Here is a 22882-nt window from a genome sequence, read left to right as displayed (position 1 = left end):
TATTAGAAAAATCACAAGCAGAACTTTATATTACTGCATATAACAACACAATTCCACATTAAATACACATAATATTATAAATTATACTGCATTCAACTATTACATCAAATGTAACTAAATATTAAACCTAGCATATATTCATCAATTACTTTCTACTACCCTTTTCTGCCAAACAGACTTTTTTTATATATATATATTTAATTGTTTACAAATTTTAAGTTGTCAGTAAACCACTATTTCACCCAGTAGCCGTGATGGCGAATCGTGAACGTTACACATATCTGGTGTTCATACTTATCTTCTTCCACACAACAAAGATGCTATTCTCACTGTCACAGCTGACAGCTAAATATAGTTGGATCAGCGCACATGAGATACATTCCTTGTTGTAATGTTATAACCTAGCTTTCAGTGTCTGAAATAAAACACATATTGTGGAATTAAATTATACCGGTTTAAAGTAAAACACATGAATAGTAAACACATAATGTATTCTGCTGCACCTGGTCCTTCAGTCCCCAAACAGAGGTGAGCAACAGCGTGTGTGTGTTTGTGTGTGTGTGTGTGTGTGTGTTTTGGTTGCTTTTTTTTTTTTTTTTGGCAATAAATTAATTTGACTTGCATCAGTTTTAGAATGTGTTCTGCTCTTGGGTCCAAAGCTGTGTTTGGTTACAACAATAATATTATTGTTATTAGATTTATTAAATAGATTTATAATTGATTCTCATTACAAATCTACTGCATGTTGCATTTTCAAATGCACATTATAAGTGACTCAAACTCGCAGCACTTGCAGAGATGGAGCTTGTGTGAAGCAGCATTTAATGCAAACCGAGTTGCTCCAACACATATTTTTATAATTACAATGAATGTAGTCTTTGTGATTCGATAATCGTGCTAAACCATACAGTTATTTTTTCTTGGAACCCACTTGAGAATGCCATGAAGGGACATGGAAGACACAATCTTCCATACAGCCCTTTTCCACAGGAATTACTTCAGTAACACATAAACCATAACCAGAAGTCCATGCACCTATAAAAGTAGTTTTGATTTAAAAATATGAGCTTGCTACAAAGTAACGTGTCACAGTTGTAGTACATAAGCATAAAAACGTAAATGACCCAAAATATATAATAATAATTGTATAATGTGGTACAGTCTGTTAAATAAGCCCTGTTAAATAAGTTAAATAAATGTCCACTCAGCCATTTCTACCTTTCTTGACAAAATTAAATTGTGATAAATAAAAATGAAACTTAAAGATTACCTGTTACAGTTCTTTATTGCATTTGATTACCTAAATGAACATCAGCACAATGGTACTTTGTGTTCCTAACATGAGGTGGTCGGGGGTGAGAACAGTTTGATTGGGCTGAAGAACGGACGAAGAAGGTGGGGACAGACCAACATGAAACCCTCAGACAGCTGGGATGAGTCTGACTGTTCTGATTCCGCAGCATCCCTCTCTAAAAAACCCAGCAAAGGCCCAGAGGAGGAGAAAACTACTACACAGTATGATCACTACATTCAGAATTTAACATAAACAGTTTTGACACTTATTTAATTTATAGCACATTTCAATGAGCACACTATTCCGAAACCTAGTAAGCAGCCTTGCTGTCTAGTACTGACCTTCTAACAAAGCATCCAAAATGAAATTTAACCATTTGAATTGAAATGCTCTGCATGGCTCTGTTTGTTCATCAATTATGAAAGAAGTTCAATTCAGCAATAAGTAGTTAAACTGAAGACAGTAGTGTCGTTATTCAGCTTGAGTCAGTTCAATAACAGTCAGTGTTACATAATTTGTCAATTATGAACAAATTTGATTTAGCTCTAAAGTATTTTTAAAGAAGACAATAGTGTCATTATTCAGCTCAATTCCATTTGTTTTGTTCTCATCCGATAGTGTCAGTGCCATCAAATCTGTAATATTACTGAATATTAAGTGTCTTTTGAACCCCAAGCCAAAGGAGAAAGTGGCAGGGAATCAAACTCCATCAGACCCTTCTAATTCACATCAAACATGATTTAGTTTTTTAAGGACCTCCTTTCAATCCATCCTTTCACCCTTCATTAAGTGTGTATGTAAACACCCTCTTCGCATGTGAAATGAGCAACAGTGCTTTGGTTTGCTGTCAGCTCCAGTATAGTTTATAACTGCCCTATCATTCAATAGCAAACTCTCTGCAAGGCCTGTATTACATTAAGACAGATTCAAAAAACAATCTCAGTTCAAATGTTCCAGGTTGAGGTCAGATTGAAACGATCGGCAGCCTTATTAAAGTAAACCTCGGCCACCTCTTCCTAACATTGGCATTCTCCAGAGGGATAAGCTTTCATTTCGGAGTGAAATTACACAGAACAATGGCAATTCTCATAGAGGTTCTCTATTTTTTCCTATATCACCAAAGATACCTGTTTTAGTAAGTGTTTACAAAATGAAAGCAGACTCCAGTGTATAAATTGACCATTATTGTTCGGGAGCACAATTGCTCTCTGTGTTTTTTGTTGTGGAGTGCCTGTGTGATTTAAAGCTGCTGACAGCACCAGACGCTTACATTGCAATCAGCTCTTGCTGGCTCTCTCCCTCTGAAATTTGTATGGATGGGAACAGCCTGTCTGCTAGGTCTGGACATCAGGGCACACGCCCATTTTGGGACTGTCAGACCTCATTTCCTCATACTTAATGTGTTACACTACGATCTCTCACTCGGGTCATTCCATTTCACGTTCAAGTGCAAAGGTTTGGTGAGGGCAAAGGGATGTGTCAGCCCTTTCTAAAGGGACACTCATAAATCAACAATTTGTTGTAATAAATGACAAGATGATGTGTCAGACATTTGGTGACTTGTCTTTACGAGTGCTGTCTGAGAAATCCCCATAATGTATATATTCGAAAAATCACAAGCAGAACTCTCAACAATACTATATACGTATTACTGCATACAACAACAGCTTTTACACATTAAATACAGATAATATGATAAAAATGTACTATAGTCAACTATAATATCAAATATAACTAAATATTAAATATATTATTCATTTACTTTCTGTTAGCCTTTTCTGCCATCCAATTGTTTAGAGATTTTAAAAGTAAAGTAAACCACTATTTCGCCCATGCAGTAGCTGTGGTGGCAAATCTTGAGTGTTATATACATATCTGGTGTTCATACTTTTGAAAACGTATCTTCTTCCACACAACAAAGATGCTATTCTCACTGTCACAGCTGAAAGCTAAATATAGTTGGATCAGCGCACATGAGATACATTCCTTGTTGTATTTTTATAACCTAGCTTTCAACGTCTGAAATAAAACACATATTGTGGAATTAAATTATACCGGTTTAAAGTAAAACACATGAATAAACACATAATTCCTTATGAAAATTAACCATGGTTTTACCACAAATAAAGCCAAACATCCATGGTTACTATAGTTAAACCATGGTAACCACAAATTAACCATGGTTTTGCTAATCATAGTTAACCATGGTATTTGTAGTAGGCTAAAACTGTGGTTATACAAATGGTAATCAATATGCCAAAAAACATGGCTACTACAAGTTTACTACTGGTTAATTTTCGTAAGGGATGTAGGCTATTCTGTGTAAAATGTAGGACGTATTCTGTGTCTGCTGGAGCTAGAGCTTTATCTAGTCCCCAAACACGAGGTGAGCAACAAACAGCGTTTGTGAAATAACTGTGTCAGTGTGGATGTGTTTGGTTGTTCTTTTCTGTCTGTGGAAATATCTGGCTCCTCTTTCAGACTAGCTGTTTTGTAAAAAACTGAACAAATCTGTGGACTATGTTGACAACATTGTTGTCACAGGGTCCGTTTACATCTTGTTGATGTAGCTGCCCTGTATAGAGGAAAACACAATAGCACCTAACCTAAAATACCGGTATTTGCGAAATCTTTCACAGGTTTAAATTGTTTATTTTCGAATTCGGCATCAATAAAATCTCATGTCCAAACACATTTTTTTTTCTTTTCTCATAAACCAATTTGTTAGCCAATGGGACCTAGAAATCCGTGCCCTTTCTTTCTCTTCCCTCCTTCAATGACAAATAATAATAACCACGGCGGATATAAGATGTTATTCTGAGTGTTTGCTGCCACAATTACCGAGGGCTATAATAAGAAACATCCCTCACCAACACAGTTGGCTGTACTCGGTTGTATTCGTGTTTTTTCGGAACTCTTCGCCAGCGGTCTCTAGGAAACTCCCCCTCCGCCCATCGCCCATCGTCGCCAGACTCGCTGGGCTGTATGTCTGGCCGCTGTGGAGGGGAACTGCCATGCGCGGTCGCCATGTTATCGCGCTCTCCTCCCCCTTTCGGGGACTCGTCACAGGCTGATAGCACTAGCACAGGCTACATTACGAGGAGGTAGCTGGTGAATAGGAGCAGAGTGCGATAGAGACTAACACAGGACTAAAACAAAAGAAAGCACGGGATGGAATAAAGCAGGACAGCGCTGAGTCGCTCGGTTTCTCTCTGTCATCTGACGCCGGCTGAAGCACTTTGTTTCGTGTGATTTTGTGCTCTGGTGACTGCGATACAACAATTGAAAATGCGCCTGGCAGTTTGAACTGTGATGGGGAGAGACTGTGTCGTTGTAAGGGCGGATATCGATCATCCCGGCCGTCTGTGTCGACTCCTTCACGTTTAAACTTCAACGATATGGTGTGCTGAATGGTTTTGCGAGGATATACGCTTGACAACAACAGCTGAAGCGAATCCGTGTCAGCTAGCTCGCTTGCGACTGTTAACTAGCATTGGCGTTAGCCTGCTCCTCATGGTGGACATTTAAATACACCTCAAGTGGAATTATCCTGGCAGTTATTGGAAAGTGTTGGTTTTATGTGGAAATTACTCGAGCGGCTTCAAGTTGCTTCTCAAAAAGAGCTTGTTCTCTTGAGCTGTGTTTATAACTTTGTTGGAGACTATCCTCTAGAAATGAATCACCACGACCGATCCGGGGAGTCAGGCAGCACCCGAAAAATGGTGTACGCCATGAGTTTACCCAAACGGGAGAGCAGCAGCAGCACGGTGGGTGGTTCCTCCACATTGACAACTCCTGGAAGCACCAGTCTTAATAGCAACAACTTGATGCTGGGGGATGATTATTCATCTCCGGTGCTGATTCAGTCTCAAACGCCGGCTGCATCCTCTCTCGGGTCCCAGAACCCTCCTCAGAGCCTGAATATCCCCATGCAGACCACCCTGTTACCCCAAACTATGCCCACCACAGTGGCTCAGATGAAAAAGAAGAGTGGCTTTCAGATCACCAGCGTTACTCCCGCTCAGACATCTGTCAGCACCAACAGCATTACAGAGGACACTGAGAGCTGTGACGACTTGGACGAGTCCCACACCGAAGACCTGTCGTCCTCTGAGATCATGGATGTGTCACTTTCGCGGGCCAACAATGCAGGGGGACCGGAAAGGAGCTCCTCGGAGGAGACGCTGAATAACTTCCATGAGGCGGAGACCCCGGGGGCCGTGTCGCCCAACCAGCCACCCATTCTCACCCAAGCACACCTGCATGGCACTATGGTTAATGGGACTGTGCACCATCATCACCATAATCCTGCTTCCTCTGGAAAAGCCCAACCTGCTGGTGGGACGCAGATTGGTATACCTTTGAGTGCCGCAGTCACATCTGCGGTGTCCTCAGGTTCTGGAGCTTTAGCTAGCACAGGCCAGAAAATGCCTTCAAATGTGGTAGGATTGATTGAGAACGCCTCTGTTGGCTCAACTGCAATCATCGGTCAGCCTTTGGCCACTGTCGCCTCAGGAACTGGTATGATCTCTGTCACTTCAGGTGCCACAATTAGTACTGGTAATCATATAACAAATAATGTTTGTATGTTAAATTCTGCCAGTGTGCCTGCTGTGGGTGGCAAGAGTACCAATAGTAGCAATGTAAACTACTCCCCTGCTTTGAATAGTATTAGTAACCAAACAGTAAACTTGACACACATTCCCAGCGGAATAATTGGCATGGGCATCACCGCTGCTACCACTGTTTCCGGTGGTGTTGCTTCAACAGGTGGAGGGCAGGTGGGCCCAGCTGTCATGGGCCAGCACACAATGCCTGCTCCCTCTGTCCCGGTGATGAATGCTCAGCCTCAGCAGGCCCAAGTGCCTACTCCTGCCTCCACCAGCTCACGTTTCAGAGTGGTCAAATTGGACTCTACCTCTGAGCCTTTTAAGAAGGGTAGGTGGACATGCACCGAGTATTACGACAAAGAGGCCCCGAGCACAGCGTCCTCTGAAAACGTCCCCAGCACCCGAACAGTGGAAAGCATCCGCCAGTTTGTGCCTGAGAGTGTGGCGTGCCTGGACAGAGAGAGTGTCAGCGGGAGCTCTGTCAGCAGCACGGCTAGCCATTATACTGAAAGTCCGGGGAGTGGAGAGACGGGCGGCCCCTCAGCTGTGAAGCAGACCTTCCAGCAGCCTGCTGCTCAGAAGCACGACTACTCATCTTCTCATAACGTGTCTATGTCTCAGATGCAACCCCAAGACTTAGCTCATGCGCATCTTAAGACTAGTGCAGTTGCTCCGATGCCGGCGAGCATTCAGCCGCAGCAGCCGCCGGCAACTATGGGAGGACTGCAGACCACAATTGGGCATTCAACTGCAGCCGTGCCCCCTCATATGCCCAAACTGACATACGCCCAGGCAGCACAGTCCCCCCCTGCTCAAGCCCTGCCTGTGGTGACCCAGCAGCAGATGGGCTACCCGCCCGCACAGCAGCCGGCTGCACCGGCCCAGGTAGCATTGGCACATGTTAACCCCTTAAGCCAGGGAGGCAGCCTGCCACATGACTTCCCTCAGTCGAAGCAGATCGTGAACACTGTGCCACCTGGGTTAACACAAACACTTCCCCACCTTTCTGCCTCCATCCCTCCAGTGGTGGGGAACAGTCAGCTGATTGCAGCTTCGCAGCAGCCCGTGGGCACTGTGCAACCCCCTGCTGCTCAACCACCTCCACAACAGACACCCGCCCCGCAGATGGTCCAGGTCGTGTCGCAGCTGGTGCAGTCCACCGGCACTAGTCTCATACAGCAGACCCAGGGGCAGCAGCTCGCCTCTCAACCCTCCATGGAGCAGCAGTCACAGATCGGCAGTCAAGGCCGCGGCACCCAGTTTGTGACCTCATCAAACGTGCCTCCTAACCTTCAGAGTGATCCTCAGTCCAGTTTGATCCAGAACGGCTCGAAGGAGCCCGGGCATGCGGTGAGCACCCTGCCCTCTGCGTTGCCCAGACTGCAGGAGGATGCCCAGCTCCTGTTACAGCACCCAACTCTGCTCACACAAACCAAGCCCGCCGGTGGTGAAGTTGCCTCCCAGGCCGGCACCTCCCGTGGTCCAGAGGGAAGCAGTGGAGTCAATGCCTTAACTGCCTCGGCCAGCCTGCTGAAGAGCTTACCTGTGGATGGAGAAGAAGATGGGTAAGTTTCAGTATCTTTTTTTCCCCCTAGTGCATTGTCTATTTACTGTTTCCAATTCATTTGCTTTTGTAATTACTGTTTGAACAGCTTCATTAAAAATTACACATGCAGGCTGTGGGTGATCAGCGGTATGACTTAATCTACTGCTATAAACATAAATGGTAGTGTGCATTAAATATCACAGCAGGCGGGTAACAGAATAAGGCCTATAGGCTTCTACAGCATGGCTAGAAGTGTTTCCTGTATGTAACACAAAACTGCAGACTGCTAGACTGTTATTGTTGTATTACAGACAGAAATGTAAATGCTTTGCTCTCTAAAGCCTGCCTTTAAAGACCCCATAAAATCACTTTAGAGTGCAGTGTTTTTCTACTGTTGTCATTTCCTTTTGAAACAGGAAGTTAGGGCAGGAGCCAACAGCCTTTTGTTTGCATCACATCCACAAACATGATATATTGTTTTTTGGCTTGCTGTTGAGAAGTAGGTGGTATTAATGGGGGACTTTGTCGTATTAAAGAATATTAGATTGGACAAAAAAATTAATGCTGGATGAGTCAACATTATTTTTGGTCCATGTAGTAAGAAAACGTTTGGATGTTTTAAATTTGTATATCTGCTAAAAGTGAATTGTCATAATTTAATGGGTACACAAGTATTTAGCTGGAAAAAGAAAAAAAAAAATTACATAAAAAAAAAGGCATTTTGCAACTCTATATTGAGCTTGCTGCAGGGACTTTTTTTTTAATGGTTATCATTTGTGACATGTTTGCTTCAAGCTGTAACTCTATTAAGCCCAAAAGAGATCAATGGAGTGTGCCTGTTTAAACTCTTAGGTTGTCTCTATTTGTTGCAGATATAGCAGTATCTTTTGGTAGACATCAGCTGTTTAACATACTTGAAAATATTTTCTCACTTTATTGATAGTCTTTCCGAGTTTTTTGAAGACTCATAAACTGTAGCTTCGGTCTAGTCCGTTTTGCACAGTCTTCTCACAGCAAGGCCAAGAATGTAACCTAAATACGAATGCTTACATACTGTTAAACATAGTGCTAATACTGTGACATATGTCTGAATTTGTCTTGAGCTGTTCAGAAGAACCAGGCATGCGTGTTTATACTGTACTGTGTTTATGAGTTGTTCATAAGAGAAGTTTCCTGTGCTTGACAGAGCTTGTCTAACAGATGTCCAAGGGATGACGGAGTGCTCTGTAATCTGACACTCCTTAATGAAACAGACAGTTTTGTCACCATGCCGCACATCATTTTGGCACTGCTTGTTTCTCTCAGGTGTTAGTCATAATCTTACTTAAAGCTATTTGTCTGGCTTTACTATATAACAATGTCAGATTGCAGATCAGAAAGAGACTGTTCTGTTCAGATCTATGTGTTTCAGACATAAAGTAAAAGGTAGTCGTCCCAAATCTTCAGAGCCTCATTAGGATGGATATCACACTTGTATTTCACTTGATGGTCTTATAAATTGTTGGTCAGCACTTACTGTCAGAGACAGCTAGATAGTCCTCAGTATACCTGCAATACCTGGGTGCTATATCTAAATTAGTGGTATAGTTTTCAGTCTTTTGGCGAGATTCAGTTTATATTTTGAAGTTTGTGTTTGCTCTCCAAACGGTAGGTTCTTTTCTATTAGAGCACCATCACTTAAACAAACGCAGCCATTTCCCCCCCCAGATCAATTCATAATGGTTAATGCAAGAAGTAAAATGCACAACATGGACGTTCTTTTGTAGTGACGCGAGCAATTTAATCATAAACATACAGCTTAAACAGTTTATAAACTCTTAACATTAAATCAGAAATACTATTAAAATTTGCTCTCTTGCTCGCAAGTTACATGTTGGGGAGGGATTGTGAAAATAGCCTAATAAAGCACTCTTTATGAAACTGAATGACCAAATACAAGTGGATTAAACTCATCATATTCGCAGTGTCACTTTGTGTATCACCAGCAAAATCATTGTGAATGAATAGTCAGTGTATTGCCCGGAGAGCCAGGACCAAGTTCACTGTTAAATTTAACTTGGCATGTCGACTCGACAGCTTGACACTTATAATATTTTTTTGACGTTCAATCATTTGATTGAAGTAATATGGAAGACTAACACATCTAATGGATTCAGATCTATGTTTCAAGGCTTGTTATCATATGGGAATTGTAAGGCCTGTTTTGTTGTGTGTATCATGGCTGTCCTTTTTGACTGGTGTCATATTTTTGGTGTGATTGTGTTTGGATGAAGGACAGTAGGACTACCTTGTTGTGAAGGGCAATGTGGTGTAGATCATGAGGCCACTTATACAGGATGAGATCATTCAGTTTTCTCACATTTTGCTCTTGCTCAATAGCAGATGAAGTCAGCGCAAATTATTTTAATCTGTTTTTTTTTTTGCTGTTCTTAGGTCACAGTGTTGACTAGCACCCTCGTATAGAAAGATTATCATCTCACATTTGCTTTTTTTCAATGTAATCTGCTCTTGGCAGTGATAAAAGCCACACATGAGAGTCTCAATGAATCACTCATTGTGTAGAGATCAAGTAGATTATCTCTCCAATTAATGACCCTGTGGAATGGGAGAGGAGAGGAAATGCTTTCACTCGGCCAGATCGGGCTAGAGAGAATAACGTGGCAGAACTTAAAGCGGCAGTACATGTGTGCTTTCTCTCTTGGTCCCTCAGTGATATTTATTTTCACTGCTCTTCCCGTCTCTATTACTATGATTTACTCACCCCTTTATGATTTTTTTTATGTATTTTTTTTAAGAAATGTTAAGCCTCTGAAGCCATACAATATACTTGAAGAACAGACTGAAATTTAAGGCTTTTACTGAAATACTCATGAGAACATATGATATTTGCCCTCAATGACGCCACACCTTTGGATGAGTTGCACATTACAAATGAAACTATGGCTAGTTTTTTTTTTTTTTTTTAAGTTGAACAAAAATGACATTTTAGGGCCCTATGAAATCCTTTTCCCCTCAAACAAATTCGTTTTCAGTTTTAATTTTTTCAGTTCTGTTTTAAGTTTTATTCTGTATTCTGATTTCAGTGTGCATATAGATTTTTATCAAATTAAACCCTTTGGCTAACTGCTAGTTGGTCAGACTAGTTCTTAAGACAGTGTCTTAACATAGAGGCTACGTTTGTGCAACTAGCCCCTGGAGATGAAATTCATATGAAGTATATAGTGAGAGAGTTGATGCTGAAAACACCACGAGCATCACTCTTGCTTCAGTATGTGTGTAGTAGACGAAACCACGCCATTCACAAAGAAACATGCAGATGTCACGTCTTCAATGTGCTTCAATATTGATTAAAGGCAGAGTAAGCGATTTCTGGTAGCCAATGTTGATATTTGAAATCACCAAAACAAACACGCCCCTACCCCAAAAGGGTCTTGCCCCTATTTTGATAGCTCCGCCCCACATATACATACGCAACCCAGGCAACGATTAGTTCTGTGAAACAAAGCAAAACCAATGTTACACCGTGTCCACACCGGAAGTGAGCGGTGCGGCAGAAAACTGCTGCCGGGTTCTATTTATGACGTGCTGACACAAATTTCAAATGGTTTTCAACGGTCGTTTGATCGCGTCCAGTGTAGGCAGACTTTAGCTGTTGTAGACACGGTGTTACTCACCTATTGAGAAGAAACAAAGCAACCTCGGCGTCCGCTCGCAGGCCTCCGCTCCTTGAGTTTTCTCCAGCGCTGGAAAGCTGATCCGATATTTACACGGGTCCTACTTCTTGCCTTATCGTTCCGCAGACGTTTTCCTCTTTTGTTTTTTTTTTATCCGCCATCTCTATCTTTCTGTCGCTCTGCTCGGCTAATGTCCGTCCCATGCACTGAAAGCTCTCTCCTCCACATCACGAGTAGACACGCCCCTTATTGCTGATTGGCTACAAGTTTGTTTTGCTATTCGGCCCGAATCAGTTTTCTAAAGTGTTTTTGAAAAATCACATACCCTGCCTTTAAGTGTACAGCACTACTTTTTACGAATTCATCAAAAATTTGCAACATTTTCGATTTAAACTGTAAATTACATTTTTATGACTGGATTATGCATTTCTGTCTGGGTTTTTCCGCGTCATGAAAATCATAGCGCCCTAATAAAGATTTACATTTCTGATTGTTCTTCACACTGAGCCATCGTATGGCTTCCGAAGATTTGAAATATGAAGCATAAGCTGTATGGACCATGTTTATATGCACTTTTATTATTTTATTTATATTGAAACTTGATATAAATTAAGACTTTTTTTTTTTTTTTTTTTTATGCAACAGAACTGCTCAGACATTCTGACTAGCATCTTTTTGTTTTTCATGGATGGGTAACAATAATATGGGTTGGAATGATATGAGGGGGTGAGTAAATGACAAAATGTTCATTTTCGGACACACTTTCCCTTTAATGTGGTTTTTAGCCACATCATTATCAAACATCAGAAGGGTCATTCTGCATCTGTAATTCAATATGAGATCCTGTACTTTGAAGTCTTTTGTAGACCAGAGAAGGCTCTTTATATGCACATATCTCTTTTAGGATGATGTAATTTGGATTAGAACCTGTCCTTCCAAACCTGAGAGCAGAGAGCACAGCAAAGTACTTTAGGGACTGAAAGCTAATAGGGGCAGAGACCTCATGAGCTCAGCTGAACTGGTTTCTCAGACACATTCACAACAGGCATTTGCGCTGGTCTCAACTCTTTTCAGGTTTGAAATCTGCTGGCTTTTGTATTCTTTCCCAGACGTGACAGCATATGACCCCCTAACACTTTTCTGCTTCCTACATCTGCTAATTGCCATTGTTTTTCTCTGATAAATCTATAATCATTTTCTAAACCACATTAGGCATTTCATATTGCCTATTAAAATTAACACTGTAGTTATGAAATTACAAAATCACATCTGTTGGAACTGTTGTGTTGAATGTTTCTTTGGCTATGTTCTGCTCTCTTCGTTTGTCCAGACAGAGTCTCCTCTGGACAGCTGCTATGCAACACATGTAAACATTTCATTATTTTGAAGCCTCTACACAAAGCGTACAGGGAAGTGCCAGGACGCAGCAACACATTTTATTACTTATAAAGCATATTTGCAAAGTGAATATTTTCATCTGGCCCATTTAACCAGCCCTATTTAAGTGCTCTCAGAACAGCAGGACGGAGACCAAGCAAAACAACATCATGGATGTTGCATTGTCATGTTTTAGCGGACAATTAACAACTTTCTTTGATCTGCTGGGTATAATGATTGCAGTGCATGCCCTCTTTAATTTGATTTTCATTGCTTTAATAATGTTTGCTCAGCAGTGAGAGGAATTAGCAGTTTGCATTCACAGATCACTGGGGATGGGTATTGTTTTATTCTCGTCAGTAGATCTTTTTTTTTTTTTTTATGTATGAGATATTTGCATAGCCAAGCCTCGGCCTTTTGTGTTTCATTATGACCATGTTTGTTTGCTCTGTTATCATCTGAAATTATTTGAAAATGGACTGAATTGGTGTTAAAAAAAAAAAGAGCTTACGCTTTTATTGCACAGATGTTTTATCTATTTTCCAAACTTCGGTGTTCTCATTATCTGACATGTAATGATAAAGATGCATGCTTTTTACTTAAAGGTCAATCCTGTGCCGCCTGATTAATATGCCTACAGAGAAATCCAGATAGCTGCTCTGAAATTAAACTGCTCCCCAGCCCAAGTCGTTATTCATGCCTGAGCTACAGCCTGTAGAAAGTTTGGTCCCTTCCTATTTTGGCTTTCTAAGAGCAGGCGGCACGTGAGTCAGCAGAGTTGGAAAGCTGCCTCTCGCTGTGGTTTCAGACTGGGCAGGAAATCTTGTGTGCAACCTTGAATGTGCCCATGCTGCGCTCTTGCTCTGTTAAACATGTACAATGAGATTTCCCCTTCTTGTATCACCAGGCTGGACGGAGTGAAATGAGGTCACCTTGGAAAACATGGCTGCCACTGCACAACACATTTAATTGGAAAGCTTCTAATTTAAATAGGATTTATTCTTCTGGGATGAATGCGAAGCTGTCTTTTCAGCTGACATTTATTTGATTGCTTTTTTTGGTGCTTAACATAAACTTTTACAGACTTTATTAATGACCTGTCAGGTGAGCGATTGATGATCTTTTGACAGTGGGAAATTTTTCCCACCCGGCACCTTGCTCGATCCCTGAAGGATTGCTCCATCTGTGCGGAGTGTCTTATCTCCACTTCCTCCCCATCCCTGTCACAAACACAATGTGTGCCACAGATTATCTGCTGGTCAAGTTCTCGCCTCTGCACAATTCTAAACTCCTAATACTAGATAACGAGCAAACAGCTTGGGCTTGTGCGCAAATTAATCACCTCTACAATCCACAGCTATCTAGATCATCCATCATATGAGTGCTGTCCACCAATATGTAGGGTAGGGCTGGACAATAATTCAATATCAATATGTATCGCAATATAATTATTTTCAATAACGGTGATATGAATTTTAAACACATTTCCGATATTTCGATATACATTACCAGTGTTTCCCATACATTGATTTATTTGTGGAGTTTGACTTCGTTGAATAAACATGAGCGCTGCACGTTTCAAAATCAAAACACGTCGCGGGTGTTTTATATGAATGTATCTCTGAAGGGAACCAACTGTCTTCAGTAAAGTTTCGGTGGCATTTTTATTTTATCTGATAAAGAAGCGTTCATGAGCGGAGCTGCTTTGATTACAGCCATTACTGGCAGGGTTGCCAGGTTTTCACAACAAAACCCGCCCAATTGCTACTCAAAACTAGCCCAAAACTAGCCCAATCGCATTTCGAGGGGGGCTCCCCATTAGGGATGTAACAATTACCGGTTTGACGATAAATCATGATAAAATTCCCCACGGTTAGTATTACCGTTTCATATTTTAATTATCATTAAAACCATATTACATTACCGCGATTTGAACAACTCGCGATATATAAATACTGTCCAGCATAAAGCACGGTTTTAAGTAACATTCTCACGTGCGCACAGCACGCAGAGTAGTTTCGTTTTGAGTGAAAACAGGGCGGAAAAGCTAGGAGGTTAGAGTGCTAAGGGAATTATATAAATGAATATATGAATGAATTCATTAATTATATGACTGTACCTCTGAAGGTTCTGACTGTCTTCAGAAACGATTCAATGGCATTTTGTTTTCATCTTTGCTCTGTAATACCTAAAGGAAGTGTTCTTAATCGCAATACTGCTTTGTCCACGGAGGTTATGGGAAACAGCTCTAATTCAGCTTTTCCATAAGCGCCACCTGTTGTCAGCGAGTGGATTTACAGAGTCTTATATTTACATTCAGCCTGTGTGCAGTTTTTGTCTGGCCAAAAACGGACTGAATTTGCATGCCCTGCTGTAAATTTTGACCGGTTGATGAAAAACAAGCTTATGTGGATTCTACACATTTAAACAATTCACAATAGTGTAGCTGTAAAAATAGTTGCCTGCTGAAATTGAAATGTATATACATCTTCATCATGACTAGATAGACAAGGTGAGTTTGTCTTTACTATACACGTTAGATGTGATCCACCTCATAGTAACAATCCAATCAGATCGTCCATCCTTTGAGTGAGAGTGTAACGTTACAGGTTCGGCGGATCTGGTTTCGTGGTTAATGTTAACCTTTTCGACATGTTTCCATGTTGTCCTTGCTCAGCAAAAGCATGGACGCGATGTTGTCTGGGGGTTTGGCAAAAGGGGAGTGGGAGGGTGGGCGGTGCTCGGGGTGGTGACTGAAGGCGGGGACTGTGTAGTTCTGACGTCAACTTTTTACGGAAGTCACAACGGTTCGTGAAAAATAGCTAGAACTTTAAGCAGGCTGTGTGAATTTTACTGTGGACTGACTGTTTCGAAACTTATATGGTAGTTAAATAGCCCCTAGACCTCAGTAATCGTGAAAAAAGCCAGGAAATTTCAGTTTTGACAATATGGGACCTTTAAACTGTTGTCAGTCAAGTTGTCATTTAAAATCCGAACATCATTGGTAATGTTATTGTTTTAGTGATTATGCAAACAAAAAGTCATTTTATTTGTTGTTTGTTGATTTTTAAATATAAAACTAGGTGAAGTGATTTGTGTCGGTACTTTTTTAACATCTCCAGCACATTGTAACAATACCGTGATAATACTGATAACCGTGATAATTTTGGTCACTATAATCGTGATAAGAAATTTTCATACCGTTACATTCCTACTCCCCGTTAAAGATCGCGTTTCGGGGGGTAAAATACACGTTTTTGGCGGGTTTTCCCCGCGGAAACAGTGATAAAGTAGCCCAATTCCGCGGGAAAACCTCGGACTTGGCAACACTGGTTACTGGAGAAACCGCTAGTTCTACTGCTCTCAAAGCGCCTCCTGCTGGCAGACAATCAGTTTGCATTTTCTATAAGCCCGTCTCCAGCAAGGTATTTTTTTATTTTATTTTTTTCTGCAGAAACTCAGAACACTTTTCATACTCTTTATACTGGCTAAAGCACATTATTACAATTTAAATGAACTGCTTTCCATTTCCATACTGTTTTTTTTATTTGAATATATTTTAAAATGTAATTTATTCCTGTGATCAAAGCTGAATTTACAGCATCATTACTCCAGTCTTCATTGTCACATGATCCAGAAATCATTCTAATATGCCGATTTGCTAATTATCAATATTTAAAACAGTTGAGTAAATTATTTTTTTTCAGGATTCTTTGATGAATAAAAAGATCCAAAGATCAGCATTTATCTGAAATAAAAAGCTTTTGTAACATTATACATTATTCCATTCAAAAGCTTTGAGTCAGTATGATTTTATTTTTATTTTTTTGGAAAAAAATTATAGAAATTAATACTTGAATTTAGTAAGGATGCTTTAAATTGATCAAAAGTGATGATAAAGACATTTATAATGTTACAAAAGATTTCTATTTCAGATAAATGCTGTTCTTCTGAACTTTCTATTCATCAAAGAAACCTGAAAAAAATTCTACGCTGTTTTCAACATAAATTGTTTTTGAGCAGCAAATCAGAATATTAGAATGATTTCTGAAGAATCATGTGACTGGAGTAATGATGCTAAAATATAGCATTGAAATCACAGGAATAAATTACATTTTAAAATTATTATTAAATAGTAAAAAATATTTCAAAATGTTACTGTTTTTGCTGTATTTTGGATCAAATAAATGCTTAATAAATGAAGAGAATTCTTTAAAAACAAAGAAATCTTACTGTTCAAAAACTTTTGACTGGTAGTGTATGTTAGGCTATAGTTTGAAGTTAAAGATATTAATATTAATTAGGTGAGTCTGAGACGATTATTTAACTGTGATTTCACATTTCTTGTTTGTGTGAAGGCCAAATACATATAAAAGGTGAACATTCATTTATTTGTGCTGTTTTTTTCTAAAATATTATATGGTTTGTCATGATATGTCATAGACATGAATTCATTTTTCATAAGTTTGTATGCACAGACATCTGTTGTGGGCGTTCTTGTCAGTTTTTACGAGGCTTTTTTTAATAGTGTTCATATCGATATCGGAATTATATCGTATCGACCGAAATTAAGAAATATATCGTGATACACATTTTGGCCATATCGTCCAGCCCTAATGTAGGGCCCTATGATTTTTGCAATAAGGCAAACCTAAAGTGAATCATGGAATCCATAAAATGGAATCTACAGTATATTCTGGAATGTCATGGAATTTGGCAAATTGATTTTTTTAATTTTGCGACTTGGACTAGGGTTTGTGCATGTTAAAGTGTAAAAAGACTTAAATATGATTTAAGATTTAAATATGAAGTCTGCATGTTCTGTGTCTTTGTGTAAGTAAGCAGCACAGGACTGAAGCATGTATGACGCTCATGGTGCTTTCAGTGTCTGCACTCTCACTATATGAGGACATGAACAAATTAACTTCATCTCCAGAGCTGCTCTGAGAGTCACTTCACCAGCATTTCACCATTTCTTTTGATAAAACTATTGCAGATGCGCAAAGAATCTTCATGAATCTTCTAAGTTTGGTTTAACTTGCAATTGTGACAAACATATATTACTAATGCTCAGTAGAACCTACATCTAAAAAAAAAAAAAATTATTATTACAGGGCTCCAGACTACGACCATTTTTTCTTCCGGTGCGATTAAATTTTGTGAACGTTTGCACTGGCGCTGGTGCCACTGCTCTCAAATGATTGTCTGGAGCCCTGTATAATATTATTATAATTATTATTAATAAAATAATAAAATTAAAACTTAAGGATTGTCAAACTTTTTCCATGTTTTCATTTTAACAGTAAACCTCCGTTGTGCAGCAACAAATAGGCTATGGGAAAAAAAATAAATTGTTACATTTTCATTTGATTTACATTTTAAAAGATTAAGTTAATGTTTTCTGCCTTCATTTGATTACCACTGTTTTTGGTAATAAATTTGTTTTAAATCCTAAATCTAGAAAAAATGTAAACCGACAACACAATTGACAAAATAAAACGCACATTGTAAACACTTGAATAAATTAACGTTTTATGAATTGAGTCTAATGAAACATTAGACATGTTTTGGATTATTAAAATGGAATTAAACCATTAAAATGGAATCCACAAAAATTTAAACGGAAAACACAGAATTTGGGGGAAATAAAATTTAATTTGGGAATAAAATTTTTTTTAGGTTTTGTTAAAATTTTCATAAATTATTAAATTGTATAAGTGTCATGATTCCAATTAATTAGACATGCTTTTTGATTACTGAAATTTAATTTCACCATTAAAATGGAATAAAAATGGAATTTGGGAGAAAATAAAATTGATTTCATGTGAGTGCGAACATTGTTGCCATCTCATGGAGTTGCCTCTATTTAACGCAGTCCCATCCGATGGAAAAGTATGCTTTGGTTACGATGGGGTTTATCGTCGTCCTCCCAAGACTTTGTCCAAAGTAATCCCTCTCTCTTATGCGAGGAGGCTGGGTGAGTGCTGGGCTCTGTATTTAGCATACAGCGTGCCGCTGTGAACCATTAGCACTGAGTCATTGTTTCAGCCACACTGCCAGTGTCGCCTGGCCGCCGGCCATCTCGCTCTTTTCTCGCCCATCCCTGTCCTTTGCACTCGTTTGCCCGCTCGTCTGAGCTGCCACCTAGCTGCTATAGCAACCAGCAGCCCTAAAACCCCTAGCATAGCCCTTCCATAGACAAATGTGTCTTCATCACTCTCGTACTGGCTCTGGAGGAGCTGCTGTCATTCAGCTGGAGCTGTGAGTTCCCATTTTAAAAACAGCGCCATGCTTCTTTGTGCTGGAAATTGGAATTAAAAAACTTTTAGAATTATTGTTTGTGTAGTTGTTTGTGGATTAGCTGCAGAATAAATGCAAATGTATGCCTAGCCTTGGTTCAGTGTCTGGCAGAATGGCAGTGCAGTGCTCTGTCATGGTGGTTTTCAAGGAAGCATGAATAAAGAACAGATCCATACTAGGGCTGTCAAAATGGCTGAAAAACTAAATTCGAACTTTTTACTTATCAATAGGGCTGGGCGATATAGCTAAAAAAATGTATCAACGATATAATGTTTCATATCATTCGGTATCGATAATTATTGACATTTTTATAACCTTTTTTAAAACAAAAAGCAATAGAAAAAATGTTTAAATTTAACCACTGTATTTTTAAATAAACCCAAATTATTGAGACAAACAACAAATATTTTTTGTTTTAACAGTCAAACACACAATAGAAAATTAAACGTATCTAATTTCTAATGTTTTATATGCAGATTAAATAGGTATTAAGGAAACTTTTGGCTTGTCTCCCGAGGCCACAGGAGGGCGCAATGAGCAAAATAATGCAGCACATTTAAATTGTCAACGCAAGGAAATAAATGTCTATAAAAAAAACCTGCATTGTCTAAATTAACTCATATAAATCAAATATAAATGCCACAAGGGGGCGCAATGGGCAAAATAATGCAGCGCATTTAAATTGTCAACACAAGGAAGTAACTCTATAAAAACGTGCATTACGTCTAAATTAACTCATAAAAATCAAATATAATTTTGTAATTATAATTCGAAATTGCATAAACAATTATGAACAAAACAGCATCATGTATTTATGCATTGCTTAATACAAAGAGCTGAATCGCCCATCACACAGATTGCATTTAAAGACATGAGACGCAGTGAAAATGAATAAACCTCCACAAATTCACGACGTGTTTTGTAAAAGTTTAAACTCTTTTAACTTTGCATGACTACATCTCTTATGTGAGACGCGAGTGCAGCAGTCATAATTTTGTCCATCTAAAAAATGCGCTGAATATATGCGTTCTGTGTGAATGGCTTGGTTTTGGTTTTCAACGGTGATGTCCCTCTAGAAAATGCGCGAAATATGCGTTCTGTGTGAAAGGCTTGGTTTCAGTTTTGACGTAAACAAGATCTTCTCCGCATTGATGTTCTCTTTTGCTGCAATATTTGTCATTAACAACACAGCAGCACCGCATCTAGTGGCTTCAACTGGTTAACAAAAACATTATAATGCAACGACACTTACATCGTCGTCTCATCTGCGAGTGCAATGGTGATAAACGTCCCTCTAGAAAATGCGCGAAATATGCATTCTGTGTGAACGGCTTGGTTTCAGTTTTGACGTAAACAAGATCTTCTCAGCATTGATGTTCTCTTTTCCTGCAATATTTGTCATTAACAACGCTGCAGCACCGCATCTAGTGGCTTCAACTGGTTAACAAAAACATTATAATGCAACGACACTTACATCGTCATCGCATCTCGTGCGCCACTGATAAGGCTGCCTCCTTAACGCACACCTAAAATTAGAATGCAATGTTTTTGCATTCGAATGTGGATTTTTATTTTAAATTGGACGAATATTCGAAATTCAAAAAATTTTTTTGACAGCCCTAATCCCTACAGAAACTTATGAGTTGCTTTCTCATCCGGAACACTTTTGGGCTATGTTGGTTCTAGGACTTAATCGTTAATAACATTTTGCCCTGTACAATACCTGTATACATAATAGAATTATTACTTGGAGAACAGATAAACAATGAAATTTGGACTGTCAGTAGATTTAACAATTCAGTGTCAATGAATCATTGTCAATAATATGTGAATAATCTAATTTTAACATTGTAATTTTATTTACCTTTTAAGGGATGACAAAATGAAAATGTTAATCTCAGTGTTTCCTATAGAAAGCAGGAGCTGTTTTTGTCTCATCGAGATGTGTATATATATATATAAATGTTTAAATTCCACCATAAAAAGTGTGGTTTATTACTTGAACAACAGATAACTTGTCAGTAGGTTTAACAGTTTAATGTCAATAAATCAGTGTCAATCTGTAATTAATCCCATTTAAAAAAAAAATGAAGTCAGTTTACTTGCCTTTTAAAAAAAAAAAAAAAAAAAAAAAAAGTACATCTTCCAATTCAAGAAAATGTAAATATCAGTGCTTCCTGTAAAATGCAGTTTTTGCAGTAGCTGTTTTTGTTGCGGTCTTAACACAACATACTTGAGGTTGTATATTTATAAAGAGTGCAAATGACGTTGCTTGACCATCTGAATTTTATTTATAGATCAAATACAATGTAAAATTTGGTACATGTAGTAATAGTAATTTACTGACACTTTCACACATCAGTTCATTAACGTTTATGCTTCGTGTCATTGATAAAACTGATAAAACTATAGTATTGTACCATGGTGCTTTTTATAGTTTCATTTGTATATTTATTTATTTTTAAGCACTGATTGACCGCACAAACCTATTGTTATTTCTCTCTGTCTCATGCATGGTGAAATTAGCCCAGGAGTCAGCAGAGGGTTGATATTTATCCGCAGAAGGAGTGTGCGATAACATGAGTTTTGATCATGGACTGTTAAAATGTCTTCACAATCTGCTTCTGAAGAAATCTCGTAGTATCGTGCTACTGCACACATTGTATCAGTTGCAGTTCTGGCTCCTCCTCGTCTCAATATACTGTACAACGTGACATACATTCACATCAAATGTTAACTCAGCGGTAGAGTTATACTCGTGGGACACTGCACTTCGCAATCTCAAAAGTATATTATTTGCATGTGTTTTAAAGCCTTGCCGGTTAAACATTTAATTCGTGTGCTGTTCTGACATGTGCTTTTTTCTGAGCACATACACCTGAAGTCTGTCATTACTGGACTAAGTTATCTTTCACGTCTGATTGCCCTAACATTGTCAAAAACACACAAGGTTTACATATAAACACAGCTGGTTACGTCTAAATTGAAAGTAAAAAGTGAGAGAAAAACTGATGTGCGCCTGTATATTAGATGCATGCAGGTCTTAAAGTGACCGCAAACTATTAGTATTAAACATGCTGCCGCTTGTCATTAAAGGGATAGTTCACAAATTCTGTCATGTTGTCCCAAACCTGGGAGAAAATTTATTTATTGTGCTGAACGTAAAAGAAGATATTTTGAAGATTGTGGGTAAACAAATAGTTGCTGGTCCCCATTGACTTTGATAGAAGGGGAAAAAATACTATAAAAGTCACTGGGGACCAGCAAGTGTTTGGTTACCCAAATTCTTCAAAATAACTTTTATTCAACAGAAGAAAGAAACTCATTCAGGTTTAAAACAACATGAGAGTGAGTAAATGATAACAGAATTTTCATTTTTAGGTGAACTATCCTTTTAATGGTAATAAAACAACTAGGGCTGGGCGATTTGGCAAAAAAAATAAAATCTCGATTTTTTTCAGAACGTTTGACTGATTCTCGATTTTTTTTTTTTACAATTTTTAACTAGTCAAATTAAACTCAATTTATTCAGAATGTTTGACCGATTCTAGATTTTTTTGCGATTTTGAACTAGTTAACTTAAAATGTAACTACAACATGATTCAAATAACTTTTTCTTTATTAACCCTCTAGTTAAAGAAAATTCTATTCCACGTGCACCACACATGAAGTTGTCAACATGAGGTAAATGTTAAACAAATCACTTATATTTGTTAAATATCTTTGCAGAAAAGATGCATGAACTACAACTACATCCTGTACAAACGTGTCTTATACATGTTATATGTTCAGAAATAATAGGCTACAATGAAAATGCTTCAAAAAATTCTCAACAGTCAATGTAATTCAAATTCAAAATGACTGACTTTATACATAGAATCCAAAAATTGTACGTTTGTAAACTGCACACTTGTAAATATATCTGTACATTCATTTAAACAGTTACATTTCTCTATATTTCTACTTCTGTATATAGTGCATTATTTAATTCTCTATTTTTCTTATATTAGTGTTATACTCTCTACTGTGTAATTCCTATGCCTACTGCACTAGTTTGCACTTTGTCCATACTGTCTTCTGC

At 38.7% G+C, this 22882-nt stretch overlaps 1 protein-coding gene across 3 annotated transcripts in view; it reads left to right on the top strand.

The window, feature by feature from the left end:
* Nucleotides 1-4287: 4287 nt before the first annotated feature.
* Nucleotides 4288-22882, top strand: part of LOC107688648 (TSC22 domain family protein 1-like) — a 23341-nt gene continuing 4746 nt past the window's right edge. For all 3 annotated transcript variants that reach the window (XR_001634253.1, XR_001634252.1, XM_016486365.1), the window contains exon 1: nt 4288-7469. Coding sequence is in view for 1 of the 3 variants with exons in the window: in XM_016486365.1 (XP_016341851.1) it covers nt 4873-7469 (2597 nt within the window). In the remaining 2 variants the exon portion in view is untranslated. The remainder of the gene's footprint in view (nt 7470-22882) is intronic.

The sequence above is a fragment of the Sinocyclocheilus anshuiensis genome, unplaced genomic scaffold (assembly GCF_001515605.1).
Source record: "Sinocyclocheilus anshuiensis isolate Anshui unplaced genomic scaffold, SAMN03320099.WGS_v1.1 scaffold834, whole genome shotgun sequence".
Lineage (NCBI taxonomy): Eukaryota > Metazoa > Chordata > Actinopteri > Cypriniformes > Cyprinidae > Sinocyclocheilus > Sinocyclocheilus anshuiensis.
Note: the sequence above shows the minus strand (reverse complement) of the source record. Positions and strands in the feature narration are given on the sequence as shown.